Here is a 27,980-nt window from a genome sequence, read left to right as displayed (position 1 = left end):
ATGGCAGTTCCAGACGTCAAATTCACACAGGTATGTTGATTGAGCTATTCCATTCAAAATTTACACTAATGGGAGATTAAGGTCATGTCTTTTATAGGGGTGTATGGATTTCAACTTGAATAGCACATTTAGGGGCTGACTGCTAGTCCTCAGGTTCGTTATCCAAAAAGGTCGGTAATCCGGAAATAAGGTTCGCTTTACCATTTTTCACCCTGGTTTGCCAGTGACGTCAACGCGTTGAGGCTGGTGTTTCGAGTGCGGATCTACGCGGCGTTCTTAAGCGTGTGCATGTGTACGTCAGTGGTTTGAACGAACGCTAGCGATTTTTAAAAAAGCTGCGCCCAACTACAAAGTTGCCAAATGATTGATTGCTTGAAATTTCCCAACGAGCCTGGGAGAATATCACGATATTACGTCTAATGCCGGCAACACGCAAGACTGAAAATTCTTGACTTTTGACCCATTATTTTTTCTCAGATTTTCATTAATAATGAATGGGTGAATTCGGTAGGCGGCAAAACCTTTGGAACTATAAATCCAACGACTGGAGAAAAGATATGCGATGTTCAGGAGGGTGAAAAGGTAAGAATTAGGCAAGGTATAAACAACAACAGCAACAATAACATGTTTTCTCTTGCATGGGACTTTGACGTGGAGTTAACTTCGACTCTGGTCGGGACTCTGGCGCAATTAAAATCAAAACCACTTCAGTTTTGGAGAGGGCATATTATGCAGAAATGATGATCTGTAATGACGACGTTGACGATTATCAGAGGGGTTGCGATTTCCAAACGTAGTATCAAACGCCCGTGCGATCTATTCAAAATCCCGTCACAGGAGAGTGAGTTTGAAAAGATTGCACGGGCATTCGATACGTACTTTTGGAAATCGCAATCTCTCTATTATGATGAATGACGACTTTGACGCTTATTGAATCGGTATTTTCACACATTTTATACTACAATGCTTTATCCTTTCCCGTATTTTTCACACTTGCACATTAAAGGCTGACATTGATTTGGCTGTGAAAGCTGCAAAGGACGCCTTCAAAATTGGTTCACCATGGCGCCGCATGGATGCGTCTGCGAGGGGACGTCTTTTGAATAAGTTAGCTGACCTGATAGATCGAGATGCTGATTACCTAGCGGTACGGTAAACAACACACCGTAAATATTTTGCCTGTTTCAACCGTATACTATTTGAGTTCAGATTAGAATAATAGATATATCAAGATTGTGATTAAAGTTAGGTTATAAATCTTTTCAACTGGACTTACTGTTTTTGTTGACTACATTATCACGTCATATCTCTGACGCTAGTGATGTGTTGTCTGTTGGCTGTGTTGTTGACCTGTGACGTCACGGTGGTAGGAGTGACGTCACACTGAAGTCGCCGAGGAATTTTCCTGATGGTTGGTTCGTAGCTGTGAGACAAGTTGTGGCGTAGTCACCCTCCGTGATTCAAAGTTGGTTCTCCCTTCGAACATATATTGCTTCCTTTACCCCTCTTTCGAACCACATATGTGACTCCTCAGCACAACTGAGCCCTGAAGTCGCCAATCATCATTTTTGAGATATTCAACCAAAATATTATGCTTGAAATTAGCTTTAAAATGATGTATATGGGTGTTTCCACAGTAATGAGACCCCTTTTGGTTATTTTGCCCTAATCTTTTTTTCCTATTTACTTTCAGATTTTAATTATGGCCATTGTTAATCTTCATGAGTAAGGAGATAGCGAGCAAAAATTCAATATCCTACCTCAATTTTGAAAAATTTGTCCATGTAAACCCTATGGGGAAAATTAGTAACGGTTGTAACATATTTGTTGTATTGACAGTTCTTGACGCACAAGAGGACGAAAAATGAATAAAAGACTGAGCGTTGAAAATTGACTATGTATGGTCTTTGGTTTAATTTTCTTAGGTTAACACCATTGATTGCTTCATAATAAACCAGATGCAGGCACTGTTTGATCCATACCATGGCTAGGAGATGGGTTACAATGTCGTAACGGTTACAACCGTTACAATTTAAGACAAAATGTCATGAAACTAAAAAAAATAACAATATTTCATTTTTTTTTAAATATTATCCAAGGTGTCATAATAAAGTTGGTTATGAAAATTATGAAATACTCACTTCTATGTAAATATATAGTTCAGGAGATCTCTTGACGCACAAAAGTGGCATATTTCTGTGCGTCAATGGTTGACGCACATGTCAAAATGACATATAACTTACAAAATGAACCAAATAATCACAGTAAGGTTTTGTCTTATGATTGTCATAGTTCCTCTTATTATAACAAACCTGGATAAAACGATGAAATATCATTCATTGTTAATGTTTCATAACATTTAATGTTGTAACGGTTGTAACATTGTAACGGTTGTAACATTGACGCACATTGCAACCTTATGACTTTGTACCCACATCCTAACCCTGATATGGATCACAGAGTACCTACACTTGGTTTGTGTTGAAGGAATCAATAATGTTAACCTAGGAAAACCATAGCACAGACCATACAGGGTCAACTTTTCAAAATACAACCTTTTATCTGTTGTGCGTCAAAAGTCACATGTTACAACCTATATTGTCTTACAACCGTTATTTTACCCCCATAGGGTTTATGTGGACAAAATTATCAGGTAGGTAGGGCATTGAATTTTTACGCCTTACTTGTAAAGATTAACAATGGCATAAATTAAACTATGAAAATAAATAAGGAACAAAAATTAGGGCAATAAAACTGGGGGGTCTCATTACTGTGGAAACACCCATATCATGTCTATAGTACTTGACATTTAGGTAGGAGAAAATCAATAAAACAGTCAATAAATCCTTTTTTTCCTATCGTTTATTATTAAGTTCGATGGAGCATATCTCAATAGTGGCACTGGCGACATCCGGACTCAGTTGTGGAGGATGGTCACAAATGTTCTTTGTCGAGCACAATAACGTCTTTATCCTCAAAAGTATACTTGGCTGCTTTGAGGTGCGTATCGTTTCGAATCGTTTAAACCCGTTGAGCTGGGGCGACGATGTTGGTACATCCGTTTATGGAGCGGTTGTTTAGTCTCTCCTATGTAATCGTATCCTGGCAATTGATGGCATAAACGATATTAGGGACGCACCATTAGATATTATCGGGGGTGCTAGGGAGATTTGGTCAGGCAGAATTTTTTTTTTCGCCTTTGTCTTTTTTTAATGTATACCTTTATACAGAGCTGGGTAGGGGAATTTTTTTTTTTCACTCAGCAGTGAGGCAAATTTTTTTTTTTTAAAACTCCCTAGCCCCCCCTCCCGATAATATCTAATGGTGCGTCCCTTACTTTGTTTGCGCTGAGGAATCTTGTCCTTAGGGGTGGAGTAACTTCTGTCTCAGTGTGTTACACGGTTTTAGTGAGACAGGGATCTGGCCTGATGAAGCGTCAGAAATATGACGTGACTGTAGTCAACAAAAACAGTAAGTCCAGTTGAAAATGATTTATAACCTAATCTAACTTTGTTCAACTACCTGGATGATTGAGAATATTCATAGATATAAGATTGTGATTACTTAGATATTATAAAATGATACGCTTATATTATTATAAGCGTGTAGTTTAATCTAATATAATTTTGAAAATGTTCTGTTCTATATTGTTGATATCCTATTTATAGTCTTTGGAGACTTTGGACAATGGCATGTTGTACCACACAATGTCTCGTCCATTTACTGGTGGAGCGGCAAATCTGTTACGATATCTTGGAGGATGGTCAGATAAGATTCACGGCAAAACTATACCAATTGGTAAATATCACATCTACTATGTTATTACACACTGGCCTTTGGCCAGACCGGCTCTGTGGCTGTTCAGACGACTTTTTTTCAGGACATATGGGATAAGATTGAAGCACTTTATCACTCTCACATTTTTGCGGGGTCTGTTCTTGCATCTATATTCTTACGTACCGTAGACCAAGGGATGATCTATATAGAAGCCGAGTCCTCCTCCTCAAAACAAAAACAAGAAATAACCAGAAAAGCAAAAACAAATTGAGAGAGTTTTCGACAACATTTTTTTCGACTCGAAGTGCACCGGAAAAGTGCACTCCCCATTCAAAAACCTGTATCCGCCCTTGTCGTGGACCGGTCAACCATGAAGAGCTTTGTAAAGCTCTCCTCTGCTCTGTGGCGTTTCGCCTATTACACTCAATTGTGCTTCGACGAAGTCGTTACCAACTTTTCTCATGTCCTTCCATTAATGTCCCATTCCTTGACAGTTTGATACTGTTAATCTATTATGTGACCCTTATGTGTCCTATCATGCATCCACTTAAGGGCTGGGGTATGAACGTTTGGACAGTATTTATTTTGGGACATTAGAGCATATCAGACATATCGAATCGCATTCTGAATACGAAGAATGTCATTCTGATATCAAATAATTTTGATTTTTGAAATTCGCAATTTAATACACATTTTATGGCAAATCATTAAAATTGATATTTTTGATATTTAACAGTACTTGAAGTAGACTTTATAAATCTGATGATTTATACTTAAAGTGTATGTAGGTGGGATGAAAAGCCGACGATCAATTGAAAATTTTGACCTTTCGTATTGAAGATATGGATTTTTTTTCCCAAAACACCAAAAAAAATTAGGTCTTTTTGGGAAAAAAATCCATATCTTCAATATGAAAGGTCAAAATTTTCAATTGACCGTCGGCTTTTCCTCCCTGCTACATACACTTTAAGAATATATCATTAGATTTATATAATTTACTTCGAGGACTGTTATATATCAAAAATTTGAAAAATATCAAATTTTTATAATTTGTCATAAAATTTTTATTATATTGTGATTTAAAAAAAATGAAAATTATTTGATATCAGAAAGACATGCTTCGTATTCAGAATGCAATTCGATAGGTCTGAGGTGCTCTAATGTCCCACAAAAAATACTGTCGAAACGCAATAAACGCTCATTTTGGATCCCTTAATTGTTTCCCTAATATAGTTTCATGACATCTTTTATGTCCAACTGCCTGGTGTATTCCCATATCTAATTCCCAGTTCTCGATGCATTATACCGATTTAACTCATCAGTTACACCATCAATTATTGTTGCAGATGGTGATTACTTCTGCTATACCAGATACGAGCCAGTCGGCGTCGTTGGCGCAATAATACCCTGGAATTTCCCAGTCTTCCTCACGGCGATTAAACTTGGACATGCACTCACCTGCGGAAATACATTAGTGTTAAAGCCGGCTGAACAGACACCATTGACAGCACTCTATCTGGCTTTTCTTGTCAAAGAGGTAAAGAAAATATGTTGATAGTCCTGCAAAGAAACCGGGATACCGATATCAAAATCAACACGATTTAATGAAGTAGTATCTCTCCTGGACTAAACTATTGTAGTGCATATTTGGTGTATGTGAGGCCATAAGTCGATCTTAAGCAACTGATTAAAAGCAAACATTGGGTTTTAAGAACTGATTCGGCTCCAATATTTCTTAGGAACTGATTTCAGGGAACCACGTATCAGATCCTGGAAAGAAATTCGTGGTCTTAGGAACGGGGTCATGTCGTTATTCCGAAGGACCGTTATTCCGAAGGGTCATTACTCCGAATTTACAACAAGGCTCATTATTCCGAAGGGTCATTACTCCGAAGGTTCACTATTCCGAAGGGTCATTACTCCGAAGGGTCATTATTCCGAAGGGTCGTTATTCCGAAGGGTCGTTATTCCGAAGGGTCATTACAGGGCTCGTTATTCCGAATTTACAACTAGGCTCGTTATTCCGAATTTAAAACAAGGCTCGTTATTCCGAATTTAAAACAAGGCTCGTTATTCCGAAGGGTCATTACTCCGAATTTAAAACAGGGCTCGTTATTCCGAATTTACAAGTAGGCTCATTATTCCGAATTTAAAATAAGGCTCGTTATTCCGAATTTAAAACTAGGCTCGTTATTCCGAAGGGTCATTACTCCGAATTTAAAACCACGCTCGTTATTCCGAATTTAAAACAAGGGTCGTTATTCCGAATTTAAAATAAGGCTCGTTATTCCGAATTTAAAACTAGGCTCGTTATTCCGAAGGGTCATTACTCCGAATTTAAAACCACGCTCGTTATTCCGAATTTAAAACAAGGGTCGTTATTCCGAAGGGTCATTACTCCGAATTTAAAGCAAGGTTCGATATTCCGAATTTAAAATAAGGCTCGTTATTCCGAATTTAAAACAAGGGTCGTTATTCCGAAGGGTCATTACTCCGAATTTAAAACCAGGCTCGTTATTCCGAATTTAAAACCATGCTCGTTATTCCGAATTTAAAACAAGGCTCGTTATTCCGAAGGGTCATTACTCCGAATTTAAAACCAGGCTCGTTATTCCGAATTTAAAACCATGCTCGTTATTCCGAATTTAAAACAAGGGTCGTTATTCTGAAGGGTCATTACTCCGAATTTTGGAGTAATGACCCTTCGAGAGTTGATTTCGGAATAACGAACCTGGTTAAAATTCGATTCAATAGGGTTCGTTATTCCGAAGGGTCATTACTCCGAAATGACAATAATGGGCCTTATAGGTAAAAAACCCAATACAAAAGAAAGAAAGAAAAAGAAAGAAAGAAAGAAAGAAAGAAAGAAAGAAAGAAAGAAAGAAAGAAAGAAAGAAAGAAAGAAAGAAAGAAAGAAAGAAAGAAAGAAAGAAAGAAAGAAAGAAAGAAAGAAAGAAAGAAAGAAAGAAAGAAAGAAAGAAAGAAAGAAAGAAAGAAAGAAAGAAAGAAAGAAAGAAACTAATTAATCAATTAACTAATTAATTAATACTTTGGTTAAATAAAAGCGAAAAATACAAAAATAACCTAATTTGCATATTTAACTGGCGGCCATCTTGGGTTTTTAGATGTCGGGATTTCAACAGAGTAAAGGTACAAAACGAAACATGCTAGAAACCTAACTTTTTTAATGAACGATAAAAAAAGTATGGAGTTAGATTTTTGTTAAACATGAATTGGTATAATAATAGCGTTCCCTATTAATGCACCGAAAATTAAAATGTTTGGGTTTTAAATACTTGTTTAAACACTTCAATACGTTTACTTTGTAATACCTTTAAAGGTTACCATGATTACAGTTAAGGTACATGAGGTAAAGGCTAAATTAACCAAATTAAACAGTAAATTAAACCATGGAAGAAAGAGATAAGAAGGAACCACAACGAACGCATTCACTTTGTCCACTCCTTTACCGACATTTAGTTGACATTGTTATTCATGAGGATTTACTTTGATCAATACTCCGCGTTAAATAGGTGATTGGTATTGTATTCCATGTATTTGCATGTCTTCTGGAGCGTGTGTGAAGGATGATTTGAACTAATGACCTTCCGTGCAAGCACTCTATAGGATTTTGTCTGGTGACGTGATCATCGGTCATTGATGGCCTACATCTTTTTCTTCAATTTTGCCCAAGTTTTCCGAACTTTGATGACTTTTTTATCAGAGTTGGCAGTCTTTGGCACTGAAACGAGTTAGCTAGTTACGATTATACACATATAAACTATTAAATTAAACAGGTTTTATGAACCGGACTCAACCGGAACATTGTGCATTATTTAAGAACATTTTACATCTATTTTTCATCGAAAAAGTCACCAAAATCTTACCTTATTTGCTAAAGATGAAACTCAGCAAAAAAACGGCCGATTTTGATTACCTTTTTGATGTTTTATAGGACATTTTCTACACAACACGATCAAGAAAACAGTTTGACTGTAGATCCCAAAACAAAGCTACTATACATGTTCAGAGCATCAGTGAAATTCCATAATCTTACTTCTGGGTAGCGTTTGTTTGTTCGTGGATGGGTTTGTTATAAATTTTTTCCAGTAATGATTTTGCCAAGCATCGATCGCGGTAAATGGATCATACATGAAAGTAAGTACCATTGATAGCTTTTCTTTTCATGCGTCAATAGATAAGCGGATTAAAACTTGGCCGATCGAAGTCGTTGTGGTTCCTTCTCATCTCTTTCTTCCATGATTAAACAGTCACGTAAATACTCAAAAACACTAAGGGCTAACTATAGCCCCTAGGTCTATGGCCTAACGATAAACACATTTAAAGCAATAATGTGTGATTTGCATAAAGAATAGATTCCTATTTAAATGTTTGTTTTCGCTTTTAATTCCCCTATAACACATTCAAGATGTTAACAAAAAATATGTCCCGGCACTCCGGCCATATTCAAGGTTAAAGGTCAACACAGTGGTCAAATTTCAAAGTTGCTCAAATCTGGTTAACAAATTATTCCTCTCATTGCAAGGATTCAGAAAAAGTATAGTTTGACCTACCTGCGACTTACCGTTCTTGAGTTATAAGCAAAAAGGTCAAATTTTGGGCGGTGGTCAGTTTTTTTGGCACAAGGGCCAAAAATTAAAAATGCTCCGATTTCAACGCAAATGGTCTCAAATTGCTCGTCATGCAAAAGCAAGTCAAAGAAGGATTTGTTTGCACTGTCTAAAATGCTTCGTTATTGACAAAATTGGCCATAAAGTAATTTTTGGCCCCTATGTGGCCAAAAACTGGAAAAGCGTTCATTTTCTAAACATGTATGCCCTACTGAACTCGGGGGGGAGGATGGTTGGGGTATAGTGCCGACAGGCGTTGGGTAGTAGGGGCCTGTCGGTAATAAATGGTGATTAAAAGGGTTTATTGGGTATTATAGAAATGAAAAAAGGGTAATTGCGTGTAAATTTTTGACAAAATTGGTTTATTGGGTATAAGACTTGAAAAAGGGAGTTATCGGGTAGAGAAATTTCAATAAATATGGAACAAATTTCAAAAGTTTTAATTTTTTGCAAATTTGCAATATAAATATAGATGGCAATAGTTTGATTTTAAGTTTCTTCATTAATTACTTCATGGCATTTTTATGATAAAATTGGGTAGAATGTAAAAAAGAAGGAGGGTCTCATCTAGCATATTGACTTTAAAAAGGGTCTTTTCTTATTATTCGGCTAATTCCAATCAGCCGGAATTAGCGGACCGGAAAACTGGATGGCGCCTCTGCCGAACTAAATTTCCTTTTTTTTTTCATTTCATATTATGTTAGGGAAATGTGGCTGGGAGAATGTATGTATGGCGAAGAGTGGTGTGAGATCTAGCTATCTCGCTGGCAGTTTTCCGGTCCGCTAATTCCAGCTGATTGGAGTTAGTCGAGCCAAATACGCCCAAAACGCCATCAACGTCAGGATGGGTGCCAGTTATAAGATAACTCTTGACAGGCACATTATACCCGTCTATTCAAAAGTTGAGTGCTCTCACTGAACTTTTAGGGTTGAAATCCATGAACACGAAGACAGAGTAGGCCTATTAATCAACTGATGACACAATCTTAGAAACAAACAGGTTGTAGGGGTTCTACATACAGGACAACTAGGGGTTCTAGGAAATTGCAAGAACTCAAAATGGTTCCTTCTGGCTTTAACAGAACCTGGCTTCTCATGCCTAAAATGGTTCTTTCTGGCCCTTGCATAACCCTTTTTATTATAGTTCTACGTACATGACATTCTAAGTATAGGTTATCTCGAAAGTCTCTTTACCATTTCGAGCCTTATCTCTCACATGTATTATCGTAAGGGAAATCCAAATACATATTTGAAAAGAGCACACTTGTACAATTATTCTCAAACTCAGGTGCCCTTTTTAAACCATGGATATCAACTTTTAGATATTCAAGTCAGGAATGTTTGCTAATGATGTTTACCAACTGTAGATATTTGATTTTGGACTTCAGAAGTTTAAATTCTGTCACTAGAAGCTACTGGACCTTTCAAAACAAGAAAATACCTGGTTAAGTTTCAGCTAGATTACCATTATGTCATCAAAAGCTGCTTGAAATGGCAAAGCCGATGTAAGCTTTCATGTTGGATCCCTCGTATAGGCCCCGGTATAGGCCTACACTTTAAAGGCTACGTTCTACATTCAGTTTGGATATGTTAAGAAATTTCATGTGAGACCAAGGAAAAGTCAGTAATAATATATCTTAGTAAATGATTTCATTTTACTCAGTACTTGATATGTTTTTCCCGGGTTTTTCCCTTTAATGACGCATTTTTGATGCAATGAAAGTTGCCCTGAATTTTCCGGTCCACTGATTCCGGCTGATTAGAGTTAGCCGAGCCAAAGCGCCCAAAACGTCATCAACGTCAGGAAGGGTGTCAATTATAAGAAAACTGTATCAAAATATGTCAATCGCTCCCTCAAAACCAGGAACATGGTATTGGCAAACTATGATCTTTGAGAATGTGATATAGGCCTATTTAAAAATGAGAAAATATGTTTGAAAATGTTATCAAAAGTTTGATAATACGATGAGATTTTCAATGTTTTTAGATAAAAGGATTTGGTATTGTTAGTGTCACTTTTTGGTCCACGTCGAATATTCGATGCAACAAGTTTTTGCTATTCAATATTAATATGTCTATTATATTTCCATAATGAATTACAATTCACCAAACGCATTGTATTTTCATGTACTATATTATGGAAGAAAAGATGATGCAGCTCTGGCTAGCTTGCTAATCAAATTTTGTTTTCAAATTTTATAATCGCAACATCATAATAACCTTAAGGCGTGTCGGAATAGTCATGCAGAAACTCAATTTTCATTGTATAGATTAGGAGATTAATGAAAAGTTACACCTCGAAGATTTGAATGGGTACGGAATGCAAAGAAACAAAAAAAACCAAAAAAAAAAAAGGGGGGCACTGAAGTGGGCAAATGGCGAAATGATGATATTGTATACACTCCTAGATAGTGAGAACCAATCAAAGCCTCCGTAATGCTGGTTTCATACTTTCCTGCCGCTTGCCGCTTTGCCGCTCTGAAGATGATTTTACTTCACTACGCAATCTCACTAAAAACGCTAGCGGTGACCAGCGGCAAGCCGATATATCGATTACTCCACCGCTTTGCCGCGGCGGCAGCACCGCTGGGAGTTGAATTCAAGTCAACTCGGAGCGGTGCCGCTCTGACGTATGAGAACAAAATACGATTTTGGAGCGGTGCTGAGCGGCAAGAGTAGCTTTCAGAGTCATGCCGCTGCCGCTTAGCGGTGTGCCGCTCCGCTTGCAGAAAAGTACAAGCGGCATGATGAAGCGTCATGCCGCTCAGCGGCAAGCGGCAGAAAGTATGAAACCAGCTTTAGTAAATTACTAGCCGTGCATAAATGTTGTATAATTGCACGGGCGCGCACTCCGCGTAGTACTCGCAGTGCTTTCGGACGCGTTCATTTTACTTGCGAGTTGGTGCATTTGTATTTGCCTGCATTTCCCAAATTTTTAGTAACAATTTTGTTACAAAAATGAAAAAGTAACAGGATTTTTTTTTCTCGTGTATGAAATAGGTTAATAAATGCGTATCACTTGTTGCTCGAGAAATTGTACAAAATAATGCACTTGTACTGAGATGTTGATGCGTCTAATGCACTCCCCCCTTCGAGGCTCGTGCATTAGACGCATCAACATCTCAGTACAAGTGCATTATCTTAATACTAATTACGGCGTGTCCGTCCGTCCTCTGTCCGCGCGCTATCGCGTTCGCGTCCCGTGAGTTTCGCGTTCACGCGGTGCACTATCGCGTGCTCGCGCTGCACTATCGCGTGCTCGCGGTGCGCTAACGCGGAGTATCAACGGGAGTGTGCGCGGAGTACAGTCCGCGCATCGGAAAAGCATTACAGTGTGACTAACAGGTGCATCTCATCGGACCAATAATTATAGGCCTTATTTTCAACACATATTTCAATATTAAGATACCGAACACGTGCACACACCAAACACGTGCATGTAGGCCTATTTTTATGAGAAGATGACTATTTCCGGAAGGCCTATGAACCGTTTTTGCGTTCACGTTTCTCGCGATTGATTTCATTACTTTAGTAACGGCCTATATCCACGTCCAGATACTAATTTCGGTTTCTCTAAATGTGGTAACAGGGCAGGGCTTGGAAGAGGCGAATGATTGGTTTCAGATTATGGGTAGGCCTACCGAAGTAAGCATCACACCTTTAAAACAAACAGAGTTGATTAAGTTGTGTCTTGGGTCTTGATCAATGAGAGACGCATTTCTTAGTAGTTTAAAAAGTCAGGGCAGGTATATGGGTAACGAGTTTGGGTAATTAGAAATAGGCGTATCACGAGAAGCGCCCGACCCGAGAACCGCGAAATCTAGTTTTGTATAATTTCACTCCCAACAAGTGATACGCATGTATTAACCTATAATTAAGTCATATTCGGGTTTTCTCATATTTAATTTCTTTGAAATTGCAGCTTCAATTGGCTTTTTTATTTGAAAGATATCGGATATTCGGTTCTCATTATGGTCATAGACGTGGACAAGATAACACAAAATTGAAACCACTTATCATTCCTTTGTCTCGGTACCAGCCGGTTTGTGCTCCTCCGTCACTAAACAAAGTGACGGAGGAGCACAAACCGGCTGGGACCGAGACTAATCATTCCTTTACTAATGCACGTATGCAATTTCTTTTGTATTTTATTGTTTTTATGAGGCAATTTTGACAAACTTGTAGTTAAACTGGTTATTAAACCTATTTTATTACAGAAAATTTTGTTTTTGTATCTTTTTTATTATTGCAAATAGCCAAGCCATGTTTTGTGATTCAATTTGCATTTGTAAATAAGTGATAAATGTTTCATTTTTTTCATCTCAAAACTAATTATTATGTAACAAAAAATATTTCTGACTGTAGGCCTAATAAGGCCAGATTTTGCAATTATAAGTATAAGAAATTAAAGGCATTGGGTGTCATTGCTCACAAGTGCACTTCACTGAAATGTGTCATCATATCAAATGAGACAAAAATGTGTTGAATGATTCATTATAACTTAAGTTGTGTGGTACTGTTTATGAGCTTTCTGTGTTACTTTTTAATATTTGACTGACTATATTTTTTGCAAGTTTTGGCCATTCTTTTTTTTTTTTTCTTTCTTTCTTATTTACTTGCTTACTTATTTTCTTTCTTCTCATTCTTTCTTTTTTTTTTCTTTCTTTCGTTCTTTCTTTCTTTCTGTGTCTGTGTGTCTGTATGTCTTTCTTTCTTTTTATATTTCTGTCTGTCTTCCTCTCTCTCTCTCTCTATCCGTCATTTTTTTTAATTTTGTATTTCTTTATGTTTTGTCTGTCTGCCTGCCTTTCTGACTTTCGTCATTTTTTTCTGTCTGTCTCTTTCTTTCTTTCTTTCCTTCTTTCTTTTAATACTTTCTTTTATTACTTTCTTTTATTACTTTCTTTATTTTTTGTCTGCTTTTTGTCTTTTTTTCTATTTGTCTTTCTTTGTCTCTCTTCTCTCTCGCCCTCCCCTTTCTTCGTTCTTTCTTTTATTCCTCTCTTTATATCCTTTCATTTTGTCTATATTTTTATCTCTCTCTCTCTCTCCATTCCTCTTCTTTCTTTCTTTCTTTCTTTCTTTCTTTCTTTCTTTCTTTTTTTCTTTTTTTTACCTATAAGGCCCATTATTGTCATTTCGGAGTAATGACCCTTCGGAATAACGAACCCTATTGAATCGAATTTACAACCAGGTTCGTTATTCCGAAGAATCAATATCTCGAAGGGTCATACTCCGAAATTCGAGTAATGACCCTTCGAATAACGACCCTTGTTTAAAATTCGGAATAACGAGCCTAATTTTAAATTCGGAATAATGACCCTTCGGAATAACGACCCTTGTTTTAAATTCGGAATAACGAGCCTTCTTTTAAATTCGGAATAATGACCCTTCGGAATAACGACCCTTGTTTTAAATTCGGAATAACGAACCTAGTTTTAAATTCGGAATAACGAGCCTACTTTTTAATTCGGAGTAATGACCCTTCGGAATAACGAGTCTCATATTAAATTCGGAGTAACGACCCTTCGGAATAATGAACCTTAATATAAATTCGAGTAATGACCCTTCGGAATAACGACCCTTGTTTTAAATTCGGAATAACGAGCCTGGTTTTAAATTCGAGTAATGACCCTTCGGAATAACGACCCTTGTTTTAAATTCGGAATAACGAGCCTTATTTTCAATTCGGAATATCGAACCTTGCTTTAAATTCGGAGTAATGACCCTTCGGAATAACGACCCTTGTTTTAAATTCGGAATAACGAGCATGGTTTTAAATTCGGAATAACGAGCCTGGTTTTAAATTCGAGTAATGACCCTTCGGAATAACGACCCTTGTTTTAAATTCGGAATAACGAGCCTTATTTTCAATTCGGAATATCGAACCTTGCTTTAAATTCGGAGTAATGACCCTTCGGAATAACGACCCTTGTTTTAAATTCGGAATAACGAGCATGGTTTTAAATTCGGAATAACGAGCCTGGTTTTAAATTCGGAGTAATGACCCTTCGGAATAACGACCCTTGTTTTAAATTCGGAATAACGAGCCTTATTTTAAATTCGGAATATCGAACCTTGCTTTAAATTCGAGTAATGACCCTTCGGAATAACGACCCTTGTTTTAAATTCGGAATAACGAGCATGGTTTTAAATTCGGAATAACGAGCCTGGTTTTTAATTCGGAGTAATGACCCTTCGGAATAACGACCCTTGTTTTAAATTCGGAATAACGAGCCTTATTTTAAATTCGGAATATCGAACCTTGCTTTAAATTCGGAGTAATGACCCTTCGGAATAACTACCCTTGTTTTAAATTCGGAATAACGAGCGTGGTTTTAAATTCGGAGTAATGACCCTTCGGAATAACGAGCCTAGTTTTAAATTCGGAATAACGAGCCTTATTTTAAATTCGGAATAACGAGCCTAGTTGTAAATTCGGAATAACGAGCCCTGTTTTAAATTCGAGTAATGACCCTTCGGAATAACGAGCCTTGCTTTAAATTCGGAATAACGAGCCTGGTTTTAAATTCGGAATAACGAGCCTAGTTGTAAATTCGGAATAACGAGCCCTGTTTTAAATTCGGAGTAATGACCCTTCGGAATAACGAGCCTTGTTTTAAATTCGGAATAACGAGCCTGGTTTTAAATTCGGAATAACGAGCCTAGTTGTAAATTCGGAATAACGAGCCCTGTTTTAAATTCGGAGTAATGACCCTTCGGAATAACGACCCTTCGGAATAACGACCCTTCGGAATAACGACCCTTCGGAATACCGAACCTTGTTGTAAATTCGGAGTAATGACCCTTCGGAATAACGGTCCTTCGGAATAACGAACCTTATCGTTAATTCGGAGTAATGAACCTTCGGAATAACGACCCTTCGGAATAACGAAGCGAAACCTTAGGAACTGACTTGAAGTGGTGAACCGGGAGTAGAATTAAAAAATGGATTGGCGAAGTGAGCAGTTGATCTTCGGAACTGACTTGAAGGAGTGAAAAGAATGTCTTATATAATCTGGAACAAACAGGTCTTAAAGAACGCTTTACCCTAACATCTTATTGACATTATTAATTATTATCTTATAATATTATCGTAACCTGGATTTTCATTCTAGGCTGGTTTCCCACCTGGCGTTGTAAATGTAGTACCAGGATATGGACCGACTGCCGGGGCAGCCATAAGTGAACACATGGATGTCGATATGGTTACATTTACTGGATCAACAGAGGTGGGTTTATACTTGGTGTACCACAAGGATCGGTTCTATAATTGTTCAAACACTAATTTGTACAGTCTTTCAAGTGATGACGTTCCTGGAAACTAAATATACATGTATGAGAATCTTGTAGAAAAGGTTTAACGTTTGTATTGGCATGGGAATTGATTTCTTATTATGGACGAATCGTGCAAACAAACAAGGTTAACACCTATATAGGCCTAGAATATTAAAGGCTTGTTCAGTGATCCCAACCAAAGTGTAAAATAGATAGAAATAGTGTATAAATTACCTAAAAGTGCATAAGTCATTCAAATTGTCATTTTTTGAAATTAAAAATTTGGCAAACCGCAGTATTGACAAAGTTGAAGCCCCATTGGCTAATTTCTCTACTTACTTTTTTTTACACGATTGTTATGTACTTTAGTAAACTATGTTATGTACTTTATAGTAAACTAACATACCCTACAAAAATCAAGACTTGAGGTGCTGTAGTTTTGTCATAATCCGAGATTTTGAATAAAGCGCAGGAACCGTCGTTTTAATATTACGATGGGAATATTAGTCGAACGCGTACACGATGTGCATAACACAATACGTACATGGCGTGCGGGCAGTCGTGACATGCATTCTTGTGGAAATGTTATATTATGGCTTTAACTAGAGAAATTATACACGGCTTTCGGTTTAACCCCTAGCAGGCTATACTAGAAATGTATAACACTAAAAAAGGTGCCAATATCTAAATTTTGATGATTTTTATGATCCCCGGATGAGCAAATCACTGAATAGGCCTTTTTTAGATTATTCATATAAAAGTTTATAGTTATAATTTACCATTTCTGTAATATATCTTTGCCTTTTACGTACACGACTGACTGATAGCTACTGATGCACTGAAACTTAAATTTGATCCGCAGGTTGGAAGGATAATTCAGAAGAGCGCTGCCAACAGCAATCTGAAGAAGGTTGCCTTGGAAATGGGAGGCAAAAGCCCAAATATCATATTTGCCGATGCCGACCGTAAGAATTGAGCACTACAATATTTAGTAATCACATTTTAAACAAAAATATAATTTCAAATTGCAGATTTTTAAATCTTATTTTACTTATTTTACTTCACTGAATGTTGTCATAATATTGGTTGCGATGCATTTGCCTTCTTCAGTGGATAGCGCAGTTGAATGGAGTCACACAGGTTTATTCAATCATTCGGGGCAGGTCTGTGTTGCCGGTTCCAGAATCTTTGTTCAAGACGGAATCTACGATGAATTTCTCAAGAGAAGCGTAGAAAGAGCCAAGAAAAGAATAATAGGAGATCCGTACGATCCAAAGATACAAGGTGGACCTCAGGTAAGTGCATTCCTGGAAATGGCAAGAAGGTTTTCATTATTGTCTTTAGGGTAATGTACATCCGCGTAACTGTTAAGAATAGAAGTGACCAGGCCAGAAGGAGAAGGACATGCTATGTGCTGCTTGAGTATGATCTGTTAAACCTTGAAGACGACCCCATTTGACATTTCTTTTGACGTTATAAATGAAATATAAATTTAGTCATAAAATAACAAACTCAATAATACCAACAAAAATGGGCGATCCCTAGGCAGTATCCTCCCGTTATCATCAACGAAACGGAACGTGATCATTGGCCTTGACATTTGAGTTCCTCAAACATCAGAACGATTGGTAGCAATGGAATTGATATAGACAGCTTATATTATAGTATACACGAATCAGTATGGGGCAATTGTTTCATTTTACCTTGAGCATTAAAAGCTTTGTCCACACTCCACACCTACCAAATTGCCGTCCTACTTCTTCATTTTTCATTTGACTTCTTATAATTCTCAGATTGAACAGGTACAAGTGGACAAAATCATGGATTTGATAGAGAGCGGGAAGAAAGAAGGCGCCAAATTAGAATGCGGTGGTGGTCGGCATGGAGACAAAGGTTACTTTGTTGAATCTACCGTCTTCTCTGACGTCAAAGATGATATGAGGATAGCAAAAGAAGAGGTAATGAGAAATTTTATCAAAAAATGATTGACGTTAGTGTCGTCACATTGCACACTTTCTTATTATTTGGCTGTAATCATGGTAATATACAGGCTTAAATGATTTCAACATGCAAACTTCATATTGTATATTTCAGATTTTTGGACCTGTGCAAAGCATTTTTAAGTTCAAAACTATCGAAGAAGTTGCCGATAGAGCTAATAAAACAAGCTACGGACTGGCCGCAGCCGTATTTACGAAAGACATTGACAAAGCTATCACTATTGCCAACACAATCCAAGCAGGCTATGTTTGTTAAGTGAAATGTTAGTTCTTAATAGATTAGAATATCAAACATTGGCTATCTTTTACTTTATAATTATTATCAATGCAATTAACCGCAAATTGTCCTTTCCATGTATTATTATTTTGTGGCTTATAACATGTGGATGATGCAAATAGAAGTTAAACTTCATACTATGCTGTCTTCAGTAGATAGCAATACCCCACATCTGTGATGTCTATAGTAGATAGCAATAAATTCATATAATATATATACAGTAAGCAAAAGAATTAAGGTAGCAGTTGTGTTCACCCCTGTATATTCTAATAAAGACAAATGTGTCAAAATCAAAACAAGCAGCCGATGCCTGTACTTTTTAGCTCTGATTTAAGACCTTATTTGTTGAAATTGGTTGAGAATTAAAGAAACGGTAGTCCAAAACCCCGGTCCAAAACCTGATGAAGATACGAAATAAAAAGTTGCACTTGTGTGTTCTAATCAATGAAAGCACGATTCCAGTTTTTCGTGCTAATCAATGAAAGCACACCACTACAGGGTGTAACAATAAAATTTGTACAATTTTAAAAATAGAATGACACAAGGTTGCCACTTATTTTTTGCTTTGATTTTTATATTTCTATCAAGATAATTTTTTAGCCACCAGATAAGCTTTGTTCCAATAAAATTGATGGTATACAAGTGAAGATATGGTCAATTATGTAACCTAGTCTTAAAACTGCATGGGCCACTTTTGTCTAAGTGTTACAAAAGTGACTGAATAGAGTTGAACCATGGACCAGCCTGGACGGTGCTCTTATAATAGGTAGTTTTAAACAATGGGGTATTCGAAGTGGTAGGAATGATTACATAATAGAATATCTTCTTGAGTTTTTGAAAGTCACAACTAAGCACTGAAATAACAACCTCATTTACTAGAAATCGTGGCTACAGCTCAACAACTTCAACCCTAATTCTCGTTGGAAGAGCGTGTTTTTATGGTTGTGACATTTGGTAGCAAGTTCAGTAACCATAAGATCACGTCTTCCATCAAGGCATACAATTACATATAACTATGAGAAGTATGTAAAAAGTATGAGAAATTTGTTAACAGAAATGCTGGCAATAGTGGTCGCCCCAGAACAGCTAGAAGCCCAGCTGAACTTAATTTCAAAATTGTATTGTTTTGTACTTATGGATGCAAAAACTGTTCTCAGTTTTACCAATGATATCTCAGGGATATGAAAAATTACTTTATCTATAAGATAATTTGAAAGAATTTTCATAACTTCATTTATAGAGTTTAAAGAAATATCATATTATTATTAAGTTGGTGTTAATTATACGAAGAAACACCACTTATAATTCTTTTGTGTCAGTTCTTTGATGTCCAATGCACGATAAGCATATCTTCGTGGTTCAAACTTGATATGCCCAAACATGGCAAAAGTGGCCCAACACGTTTTCTGGACGATTTAATTAATTGGACATAACTTTTGAACCCAATCTAGTAAAGAGACCAACTAAACGTCTTCTTTTAGCCAAGATATTACTGATTGTATTGCATATAACATTTGTGCTTTAACTCTTTTAGTTTGTTCCTGAGAAGTCAAAATGCAATTGTACAAATTTTATTGTTACACCCTGTAGTTATCTTGTTCGCGTACGCTTTGTGTACAAATCAATATGGCATGTATTGTGCAAACTGCAACTTTTATATTTGCATCTTCCTTGGGTTTTTGGATCTTCGTGTCTTTATTTCTTGGACAATGTCAACGAATGAGGTCTTAAATTCGAGCTGAAAGATGCAGCTATTGGCTGTTGGTTCCAATTATGACATGTTTGCCTTCGTTTAGGATATACAGGGGGTGAACGCAACTGGTACCTTAATTTGTTGGCTTACTGTATATGTGCTTGCTTCATACTGCCATTATGCACTGCTTACCAGATACAGTATTGAAAAAAATGACTGACTTTGTTTGTATGTGTTTCTATAATTGGTAAATATTGTAATCATTGATTTTATAGATGTGAAAAGGGCCGGTGGCCTATATTTACAATGTAATAAAACTCTCCTTTTGGGGAGGCTGAAACTGAAACGATCTTCAATATGTCGAAATTCTGAATATGCCTACCGCATTATCTTTGGTATCGTCAAGGCAGTATCTCAATCTATTCGCTGTTGAAGAGATGGTGTAACAGGATTAACTACCATAGCAATAGATTACTACAAATTTTGAATAGATCGCCCTGCACTACAACGTTCAAGCGGTACATATGCATTGAACCAATTTGAACGATTTGAACGCTGACATATTGGAAAATGTTGCCAATCAATATTCATGAGTGTGTATATTCAACTTCCCGTTTTCGAAATTGGGTGACTTAGTACTTTATTCACCCCCATTTAAGGTTACACGAAGAAACGTATAAAAGACGTATAAAAGACGTATAAAGTTGTTCTCTAAAACCGCGTTTTCTCAGCAATCAAATATCGCAGTGAGTCAAATGTTGGTGCATGGATGTATCTTTACATTATTTTTGTGTGTTTATACAAATGTTTAGAATCCGTTTGAAAATACTTCGTTTAAATCATTTTTACGCACCATGTTCACAAGATCAAAAACACGTTCCATGCAGTTTTTTTCAAATGTTCGCTCCGTATAAAACCACGCAGAGTGATTGTTTTCTCCTTTTTTGTATTGTACTACAAATCGACCAAAGAAATAATGTTGCCATGGGGAAGGACCAAATACTCTGAATCTGATAGGTACTCTCAACACCTCCTTCGGAGGTCATGCGAGAGGATGTTGAGGGTGCTTTCGGTTGCTTATTCTCGTTGGGTGCTTTCTTCCTGGCTGAAGATGTGCTCAGCCACGGCTGTCTTGAATTGTGTAGATAGTTTAATGTCCACTAGTTGTTGCGGCAGGTTGTTCCAACTCTTGGTTGTGAGTGGGAAATATGAGTTCATGTATTGATCAGTTCTTCCTGTTAGTCTGCTGTACGATTGATTATGGCCAAGGCGTGAAGATTTGCGCGTTTGGACCGGCTGCACGAATTCGTGTGCCGGGATGGCTACCTGATTGTTGACAATCTTATGGAACATAGATACACATGCGACTTTCCTCCGCAGGTGGAGTGGTTTCCAGTCTAGTTTCTTCATCATGGTGGTAACGCTGCTGGTACGTCTGTAATCACTGAACACGAATCTTGCTCCTCTTCTCTGGATGGTTTCAATTTTATCAGTCAACTCTTTGGTATGAGGATTCCACACTGTTGAGCAATATTCTAAGTGAGGACGGACCAGTGTCTGGAAAGCTTTTGATCTTAAATTGCTTGGACAAGATCTCAGGTTCCTTTTGATGAAACCGAGAACCCTACTACACTTGGCGGTAATCTTGTTGATATGATTATTCCACTTAAGGTCTTCAGATATCTCAACACCTAGGTACATGTGTGATGATGTTTGTGCTAATATGGTGTTACCTAATTTATATTGATGAGTCTTTGGTTTCTTTGAACGGGATATGTATCTTAAGCACATAACATTTGTCAGGGTTGAACCTGAGTTGCCAGTTGTCTTGCCATACAGAAAGGGTGTCAAGATCATTCTGTAGTGTGTGTGCGTCTGTGTCATTTTTAATGTTCCTATACATCACGCAATCGTCAGCAAAAAGTCTGATTGTTGACTTTGTGTTCAGAGGGAGGTCGTTGATAAAGAGCAGGAAGAGTAATGGGCCTAACACGGTGCCCTGTGGCACGCCCGAACGCACGTCAACATAATTTGAATGCTCTCCATCAACAACAACCCTCTGTTTACGTTTTGTCAAGAAATTTTTTACCCAAGTATGCGTACTTCCGGTTATTCCATATCTGTCCATCTTCAGCAATAGCCTATTGTGGGGTACCGAGTCGAAGGCTTTGCTAAAATCCATTATTATTGCATCTGTTTGTGTGTTTTTGTCAAGTGAAGTAGAGAAATCATGCACTGTTTGGAGTAATTGTGTCTCACATGAATGTTTAGCCCTAAAACCGTGTTGGCAACTCGTTAGTATTGAGTGTCTGTCCAGATGTTTCATTGTGTTGCTGTGGATGATGTGTTCTAAGATTTTGCATGGTATTGATGTGATTGACACTGGTCTATAATTAGCTGGCGTTGTTTTGTTACCTTTTTTATATATGGGTGTTATATTAGCTGTTAACCAATCCTGAGGCAGGTTACCAGTAGATAAAGATTTGTTAAACACCAGTGTGAGTCCTGGGGCAAGCTCTTGTGCTGCCATTTGTAATATTCTCCTGAAACTCCATCGGGTCCAACTGCCTTATTTGGCTGCAGCTCCTTTAGTAGTTTTTCTGCTCCGTCACTGTTGATCACCATGTCAGGCATAGCTGGGTATGTGTGTGTGGTGATGTTTTTCACCCTGTCAATTGGATCCTCGTTGGTGAATACGGACTCAAATTGTCTATTTAATATGTCTGCCTTCCCTTTACTATCCGATGTCAGCCTTCCATTCTCTTTCAGGCTTTGTATGCCAACTGTTTCAGTTTTGAGTTTCTTGATAAAGCTGTAAAATTGTTTCTCAGACTCAAGGCATTTGTTGCGCACGTAATCAAGATAAGATCTCTTTGTGCTTTTGTTCACATCTTTCCTAATTTCTCTAAACTTCTCCCAGTCACCATCTTTTTGCGACTCCCTTGCCCTATTGTAGGCACGATGTTTCTTCCGAAGTTTACTTCTTATCTCTCTGTTGATCCACGGAGATTGATGTTTCTTTGTGATGTTTTTGGTAGGAATGTGATCATCCATCGCCTTGGTGATGCCAGATTTCAGATCCTGCCACAGCTCCTCTGTGGTTTTACTTGAGTTATCTCTGTTTATCATTCTGTCACTTAGTCCTTTCAAGTCCTTCTTGATGTTCTCAGTATCTGCCTTGTGGTACTGGTAAATGGTACGGGGTTTGGTTTTGTTGATCTTAGGTTTGGTTGACATGTCAATTATCGGTATTCCATCATGATCTGAAATGCCAGGAGCTACTGTTGAGTGCTCTACAATCGATGGGTTTGACGTTAGAAACAAGTCCAAGATGTTCTTCTTCCTTGTAGGCTTCTTAACCAACTGTTCAAGTCCGAAGTCGCTCACCATGTCAAGCATCCTCTGAGAGACCTGTGGGTTTTTACACCCAGGTTTCAACGATAATGTGTCCCATGCGATGTCCGGCAAGTTGAAATCTCCACCAAGACATATCACCGTACCACTATCCGCCTTCACTCTATCCATCGCTAATCTCAACTGGTCCAGGTATCTGTGGTCTTTTTCATTCGGTTGTTGGTAGAATACTCCAAATAGCATGCTTTTACATCCAATCAACTGGATTCGAACCCACATGGTTTCACTATCCGTGTCTATGTCGACTTCATGCGTACCTATTAGATCATTCCTCACCGCGATGAACACGTACAGTACAGTACCGATTAAATTTTATTAGCCCGTTTTTGGGAACAATTTTCGAGAATCTTATACCACAAAACACTGTTATGATACATTATCGATATCTGGATTGTGGAACGTTAATTTTGATTTCTAACTGCCTACATTATTTCTCAAATGTCTATCCCTTACTTACCATTTGAATTTCACTCTAAATTTAAGCTACTTTTGCAAAAAAACGAGGTTTTCGCCATCGATACCGCCGACATTTACAGCGGTGATGAGCTTGTTTATCATAAGAGCCTGTTATGCACTATTCCATAATAGTCAGTTTGAGATCAATCAATTTCATATGTCCCCCAGTGGCTCAATCGGTTAGCGCGCTGGACTCACGTTTGACTATATAATACTATAGTTTTGAGCTGGAAAACTTTGGTACGTGTTCGAGTCCCTATGTGGCCCATTCCATTTATTTTATTTTATTTTTCTCTCACTTTTTTCCTTTTTTTCTTGTTCGTTTCTTTCTTTCTGACTGCAGCGATTGATTGTTTTTGCCCAGTTTTTTTTCATTATATAATTCAGGAATTTTTAGGCTAAACTATAGTCTAAATAGGCGCGGCTTATGAATATATTTTTACAAATTAGATTAACAAAATATTTGTTGTTGGTTTTGTTATTGTTGTTGTAGTTATTATTGTAGGCCTATATATTGCATAATCAGAGTATAAATAGGCCTACTAGGCCTATTATAGCCTATAGAAGCATTGATTTATTTCACGACAGATATCATCCAGGATAATTTTAAAAATTGAAAAAATATGGTCCTATCATGGTCGCCCCCTCCCTATCCCTGCAACATATAGGATGACTTACGAGCCGCGACTTGTCCGTGGCCCTAGTTCAGATTGATACACTATTGTACGCGTGAGTTTATTCTTTTCTGCATGGCTGTTTCCATTATTAACTTACGCCCCTCTGGAATCAAGCCTTGAAAATCAATTGCATTTAACCTTAACAAATGTGTTTGTTTTATGAGAGTTGGTGTGTGACTTGCATTATGTCATTATTGCTTGCTTACGTCAGTTTCATTCACCAGGGTGCATAAAACAGAATTTAGAAAAAAAATTTGATATCTACATATGTGACGTGTCATGTCAAAAGGAGATACTTTAAATGGAGAAATAGCAAAAAATCTACCCGGGGTGATGTTTTTACAATTTGGGTTTGTTGCGAATTTGTATGTTATTAATGTTAAAAATATGATCTGATAGTTGGTGTGAAACACTGGCTATCCAGACTTGTCATTTGTTTAGTATAAGCTTGGAACGGGGTATGGATTTCCTATGGATTAGCATGTGTCCCTCACGGACCAACCTGGATAAACAAACAAATATATCTGACTGGGCGTTTTAATTACGTAACGCATAAAGGCTTTGACATCATCAAATGGCTGCCTGGTGCTTTTATGTGTTTAGTTTCTGTAATAATAATTATTAATTCATTCATTCTTTTCCTTTCTCTGCACTTATTCTTTCTTAGGCCCACATTTGATCACTTCTTCTCTCTCTCTCGTGGGCTGTAAATAATAGTACATCGACGGTAAAGTGTTCTTTTGTGTGCTGGCGAAGACTCAATCACACCCTTGGGTTGTATGGTAACAAAAGGTACCATTTGCTGAAGTGGGCGCTTTCACGTGACTTTCTTTTGATCACTTATTGACAGTAACCTGCCTGGTATAGCTTTAATACGCTATCGGCTCGTTACCGATTTCATGGCGGAACTCCTTTGTCCTGAACAAAAGATACCTCGATGAATAACTTGTCGGCAAACCAAATCGGCACAAGGGAACAATGCGTTACGTAATCTATTGCGTCTCCATGATTTAATAGCTCCGAGCATTGAACCATAGATGTCAAAGAAATGCTGATCACTAGCACCTGTAAGATTAGTATCTTTGAAAAGAGCGGTATTGTATTCAATCTATGAATGAGTGCAATCTGCTTGTAGTGCAGGGCGATCTGTAAAAAAAACCTGTATTCATCTATTGCTATGGTAGTTAATCCGATTATTACATAACTTCGACAGCGAATTATTTCTTATTTCAGGGTGAATTGTTACCAAGCGGTTTCACTGCAAGCTCCTTTTGGTGGCTACAAGCAGTCAGGAATTGGACGTGAGGGGTAAGTGACAACAGAGAAGATGTAAGGAAGAGGAGGTTGATCCAGCTGTCCTCAAACAAAACATGTGTGAGACCGCTCATTCAAAGTAAATGATGAATCACCCTATTTAGCCGCTTAACAATAGAATACTACAATGGGGTTTGAACCCGGAACGGGTGTGATACACACAACTACTTTTAGGGATAGGTCAGTGATTTCATGTCATCGTACCATGCATACCATACATGCAGGCCCTGTCATGCAGTCAAATTTCAGATAAAATATGACTGAAGTTCCATGGCAAATTATAATTTTCGTCGCTTGCCGTCACTTTCAGCCTCCATCATTTGTGATAGAGAATGTTGTCAATTATCAGAACATTTTTATTAGGTTTACAGGAAATGACCGGAAAATACATTTAAAAAAATAGAAATGATCAACAACACTCGATTTCATTCTGGTATTGTCCACATGTGGTATCCCATCCAAACAGCAGGTCCTTAATACACGCGTTTCATACTTTTCAACAGATTCTCTATAGAAAACATTTGAAATATTTCCAATTCTTGAGTGCAAATCGGTCGAACATGAGCGGTCTCACACGTCACATCAAAGGCTACTGCAAGCGGATGTCCAACTACTTGAGAATAAAGGACTATGAATAGGTGCAACCAGATTACCTACTCCGTTAACCCTCCTCTTCCTTACATCTTCTCTGGTGACAATTATAAAAGGAGTGGCACAGACATGTGCGAAATAATGATAATACACTTAAGCTTCACATTTAACCCATTTAGAAAATGTTTAAATATTTTCACGCTTTCGTGGGGAATCACCGGCTCAAGGGGCCACTCCAAAAATAGTGTAACATTTATAGAAGAGCGTAGAAGAAGAAAAATATTGTCCGACTTAACTATGAGCCATTATCTCTAACAATCCACCTTTTTCGTAATTGACCACATCGTTGCCGTTGGCGGCGTATGGCTCTGCTAGCAACGACAGGGAGTACGGTTCCTTTGGAAATCTTACTTATCGGAAAAAATAGAGTTTTTGTACTCAGAATCTGAAAATCGTGCAACAAACAAAAAATGACTTCACTTGTCCCCACGATTTAAAGCAGTCCCCTTAATAACTAAAACACATGGTTGTTAACACCTACTAACCGAAATAATATATGTTTATTTTTATTCCACAGTGGCGAAGACGGAATTGCCGAGTATTGCGAGATTAAGACGGTAAGAAAGTCATAATGTTTACTAAAATATATGCTGATTTTGGTTCGTTTGTGAATATATGTTTCACTAAAGATAATGGTCTGAATAGCATTTATAGGCGTGTGCACTTTTTGGTAAGTCATTGAATAAATTGAAAAAAAAAAATTATTATGTTGTACACAATACTCCCTATTCCAGAAAAATACAGAACTAATTTTCTGGAATAAAAAAAATATTATCCTGTTTTGCCAAATGAAACATAGCTAAATCCTAATCCTTTAGTTAGTCCTAACTGGCAATAAAAGTCAAATTTTAATATTCGGCCAATTTTTGGAAATAAGGGCCAAAAACATACGTTTTTAGGGTATTTTCTGACAATCGAGTCACTAAAATAAATCAAACACTTGGAACAAGTCTAAACATTCAAAATCTTGAGTAGATGCAGCAATTTTGCTCTAATTCCCACTTTTTTGTATTACTATAATTAAATGATCGGTTATTAAAATGAAACAAGTCTTTTCCAAAAATTAGAATGCATAAACTGAAATTAGTCTTAGTACAAACCTTTGGGCTTGATTGTCACAGCATACGAAAAACACCCTAAAACGCATGTTTTTGGGCCTTATTGACAAAAATTGGCCAAATTTTAAATTTTGACTTTTATTACCAGTTAGGACGATTAGGATTTAGCTGTGTTTCATTTGTCAAAACAGGATAATATTTTTTTTATTCCAAAAAATTAGTTCTGTATTTTTCTGGAATAGGTGCTCAATAAATCAAGTAACACTGCATATTATTGAATGTCTGGTTCGTTTCTAATGGGTTACTCCAGGGAAAAAATGTACATCCCCTATAGAGGAGTTCGGACTTCCAGACTTTTTATCCTCAATTTGAGAGACATGTCCGTGATTTTTCATTCATTTAATTGTATTTCCAAGCTTTTTTTCAGTAACATTGGCAACTGGAATTCTAGTCATTGTTTGAAAGAAAACTTGGAAATCCAGACATTTCTTTTATTGAAATGTTACTTCTCTATAAGGGTATGCGCTTATTTTCTGGAATAGTCCAATGTTGTTTTTTGCACATTCTCAGCAAATTTTCAGCTATAAAATGATAATATGATATTTTATTTCCCAGGTTATCGTCAAAATTCCTGTAAAAAACTCTTAGTTCGCTTCTAAGGTATCATCGATTGATGCTTCGTACCCGTAGTACACCATGATTTATCGAAAAGAAGAGATAGCAACAGAACAACGTGATTGTCGTGGTTCAAGCC

General features: G+C 37.3%; 1 protein-coding gene across 1 annotated transcript; it reads left to right on the top strand.

The window, feature by feature from the left end:
* LOC140159706 (aldehyde dehydrogenase 1A1-like) lies at positions 1-27,956 on the top strand. Its single transcript, XM_072183201.1, has 14 exons — positions 1-30; positions 478-582; positions 1,007-1,147; positions 3,669-3,798; positions 5,124-5,314; positions 15,527-15,640; positions 16,549-16,651; positions 16,797-16,981; positions 17,480-17,644; positions 17,781-17,933; positions 18,612-18,616; positions 25,437-25,511; positions 26,686-26,725; positions 27,842-27,956. Exons 1-14 carry the CDS (start codon positions 1-3, stop codon positions 27,872-27,874), a joined length of 1,470 nt encoding a protein of 489 aa, XP_072039302.1. The 3' UTR covers positions 27,875-27,956.
* The last annotated feature ends 24 nt before the right edge of the window (positions 27,957-27,980 follow it).

This window comes from Amphiura filiformis, chromosome 8, assembly GCF_039555335.1.
Source record: "Amphiura filiformis chromosome 8, Afil_fr2py, whole genome shotgun sequence".
NCBI classification, from domain to species: domain Eukaryota; kingdom Metazoa; phylum Echinodermata; class Ophiuroidea; order Amphilepidida; family Amphiuridae; genus Amphiura; species Amphiura filiformis.
The sequence above is the reverse complement of the archived record's forward strand: the minus strand, read 5'-3'. Positions and strand labels throughout refer to the sequence as shown.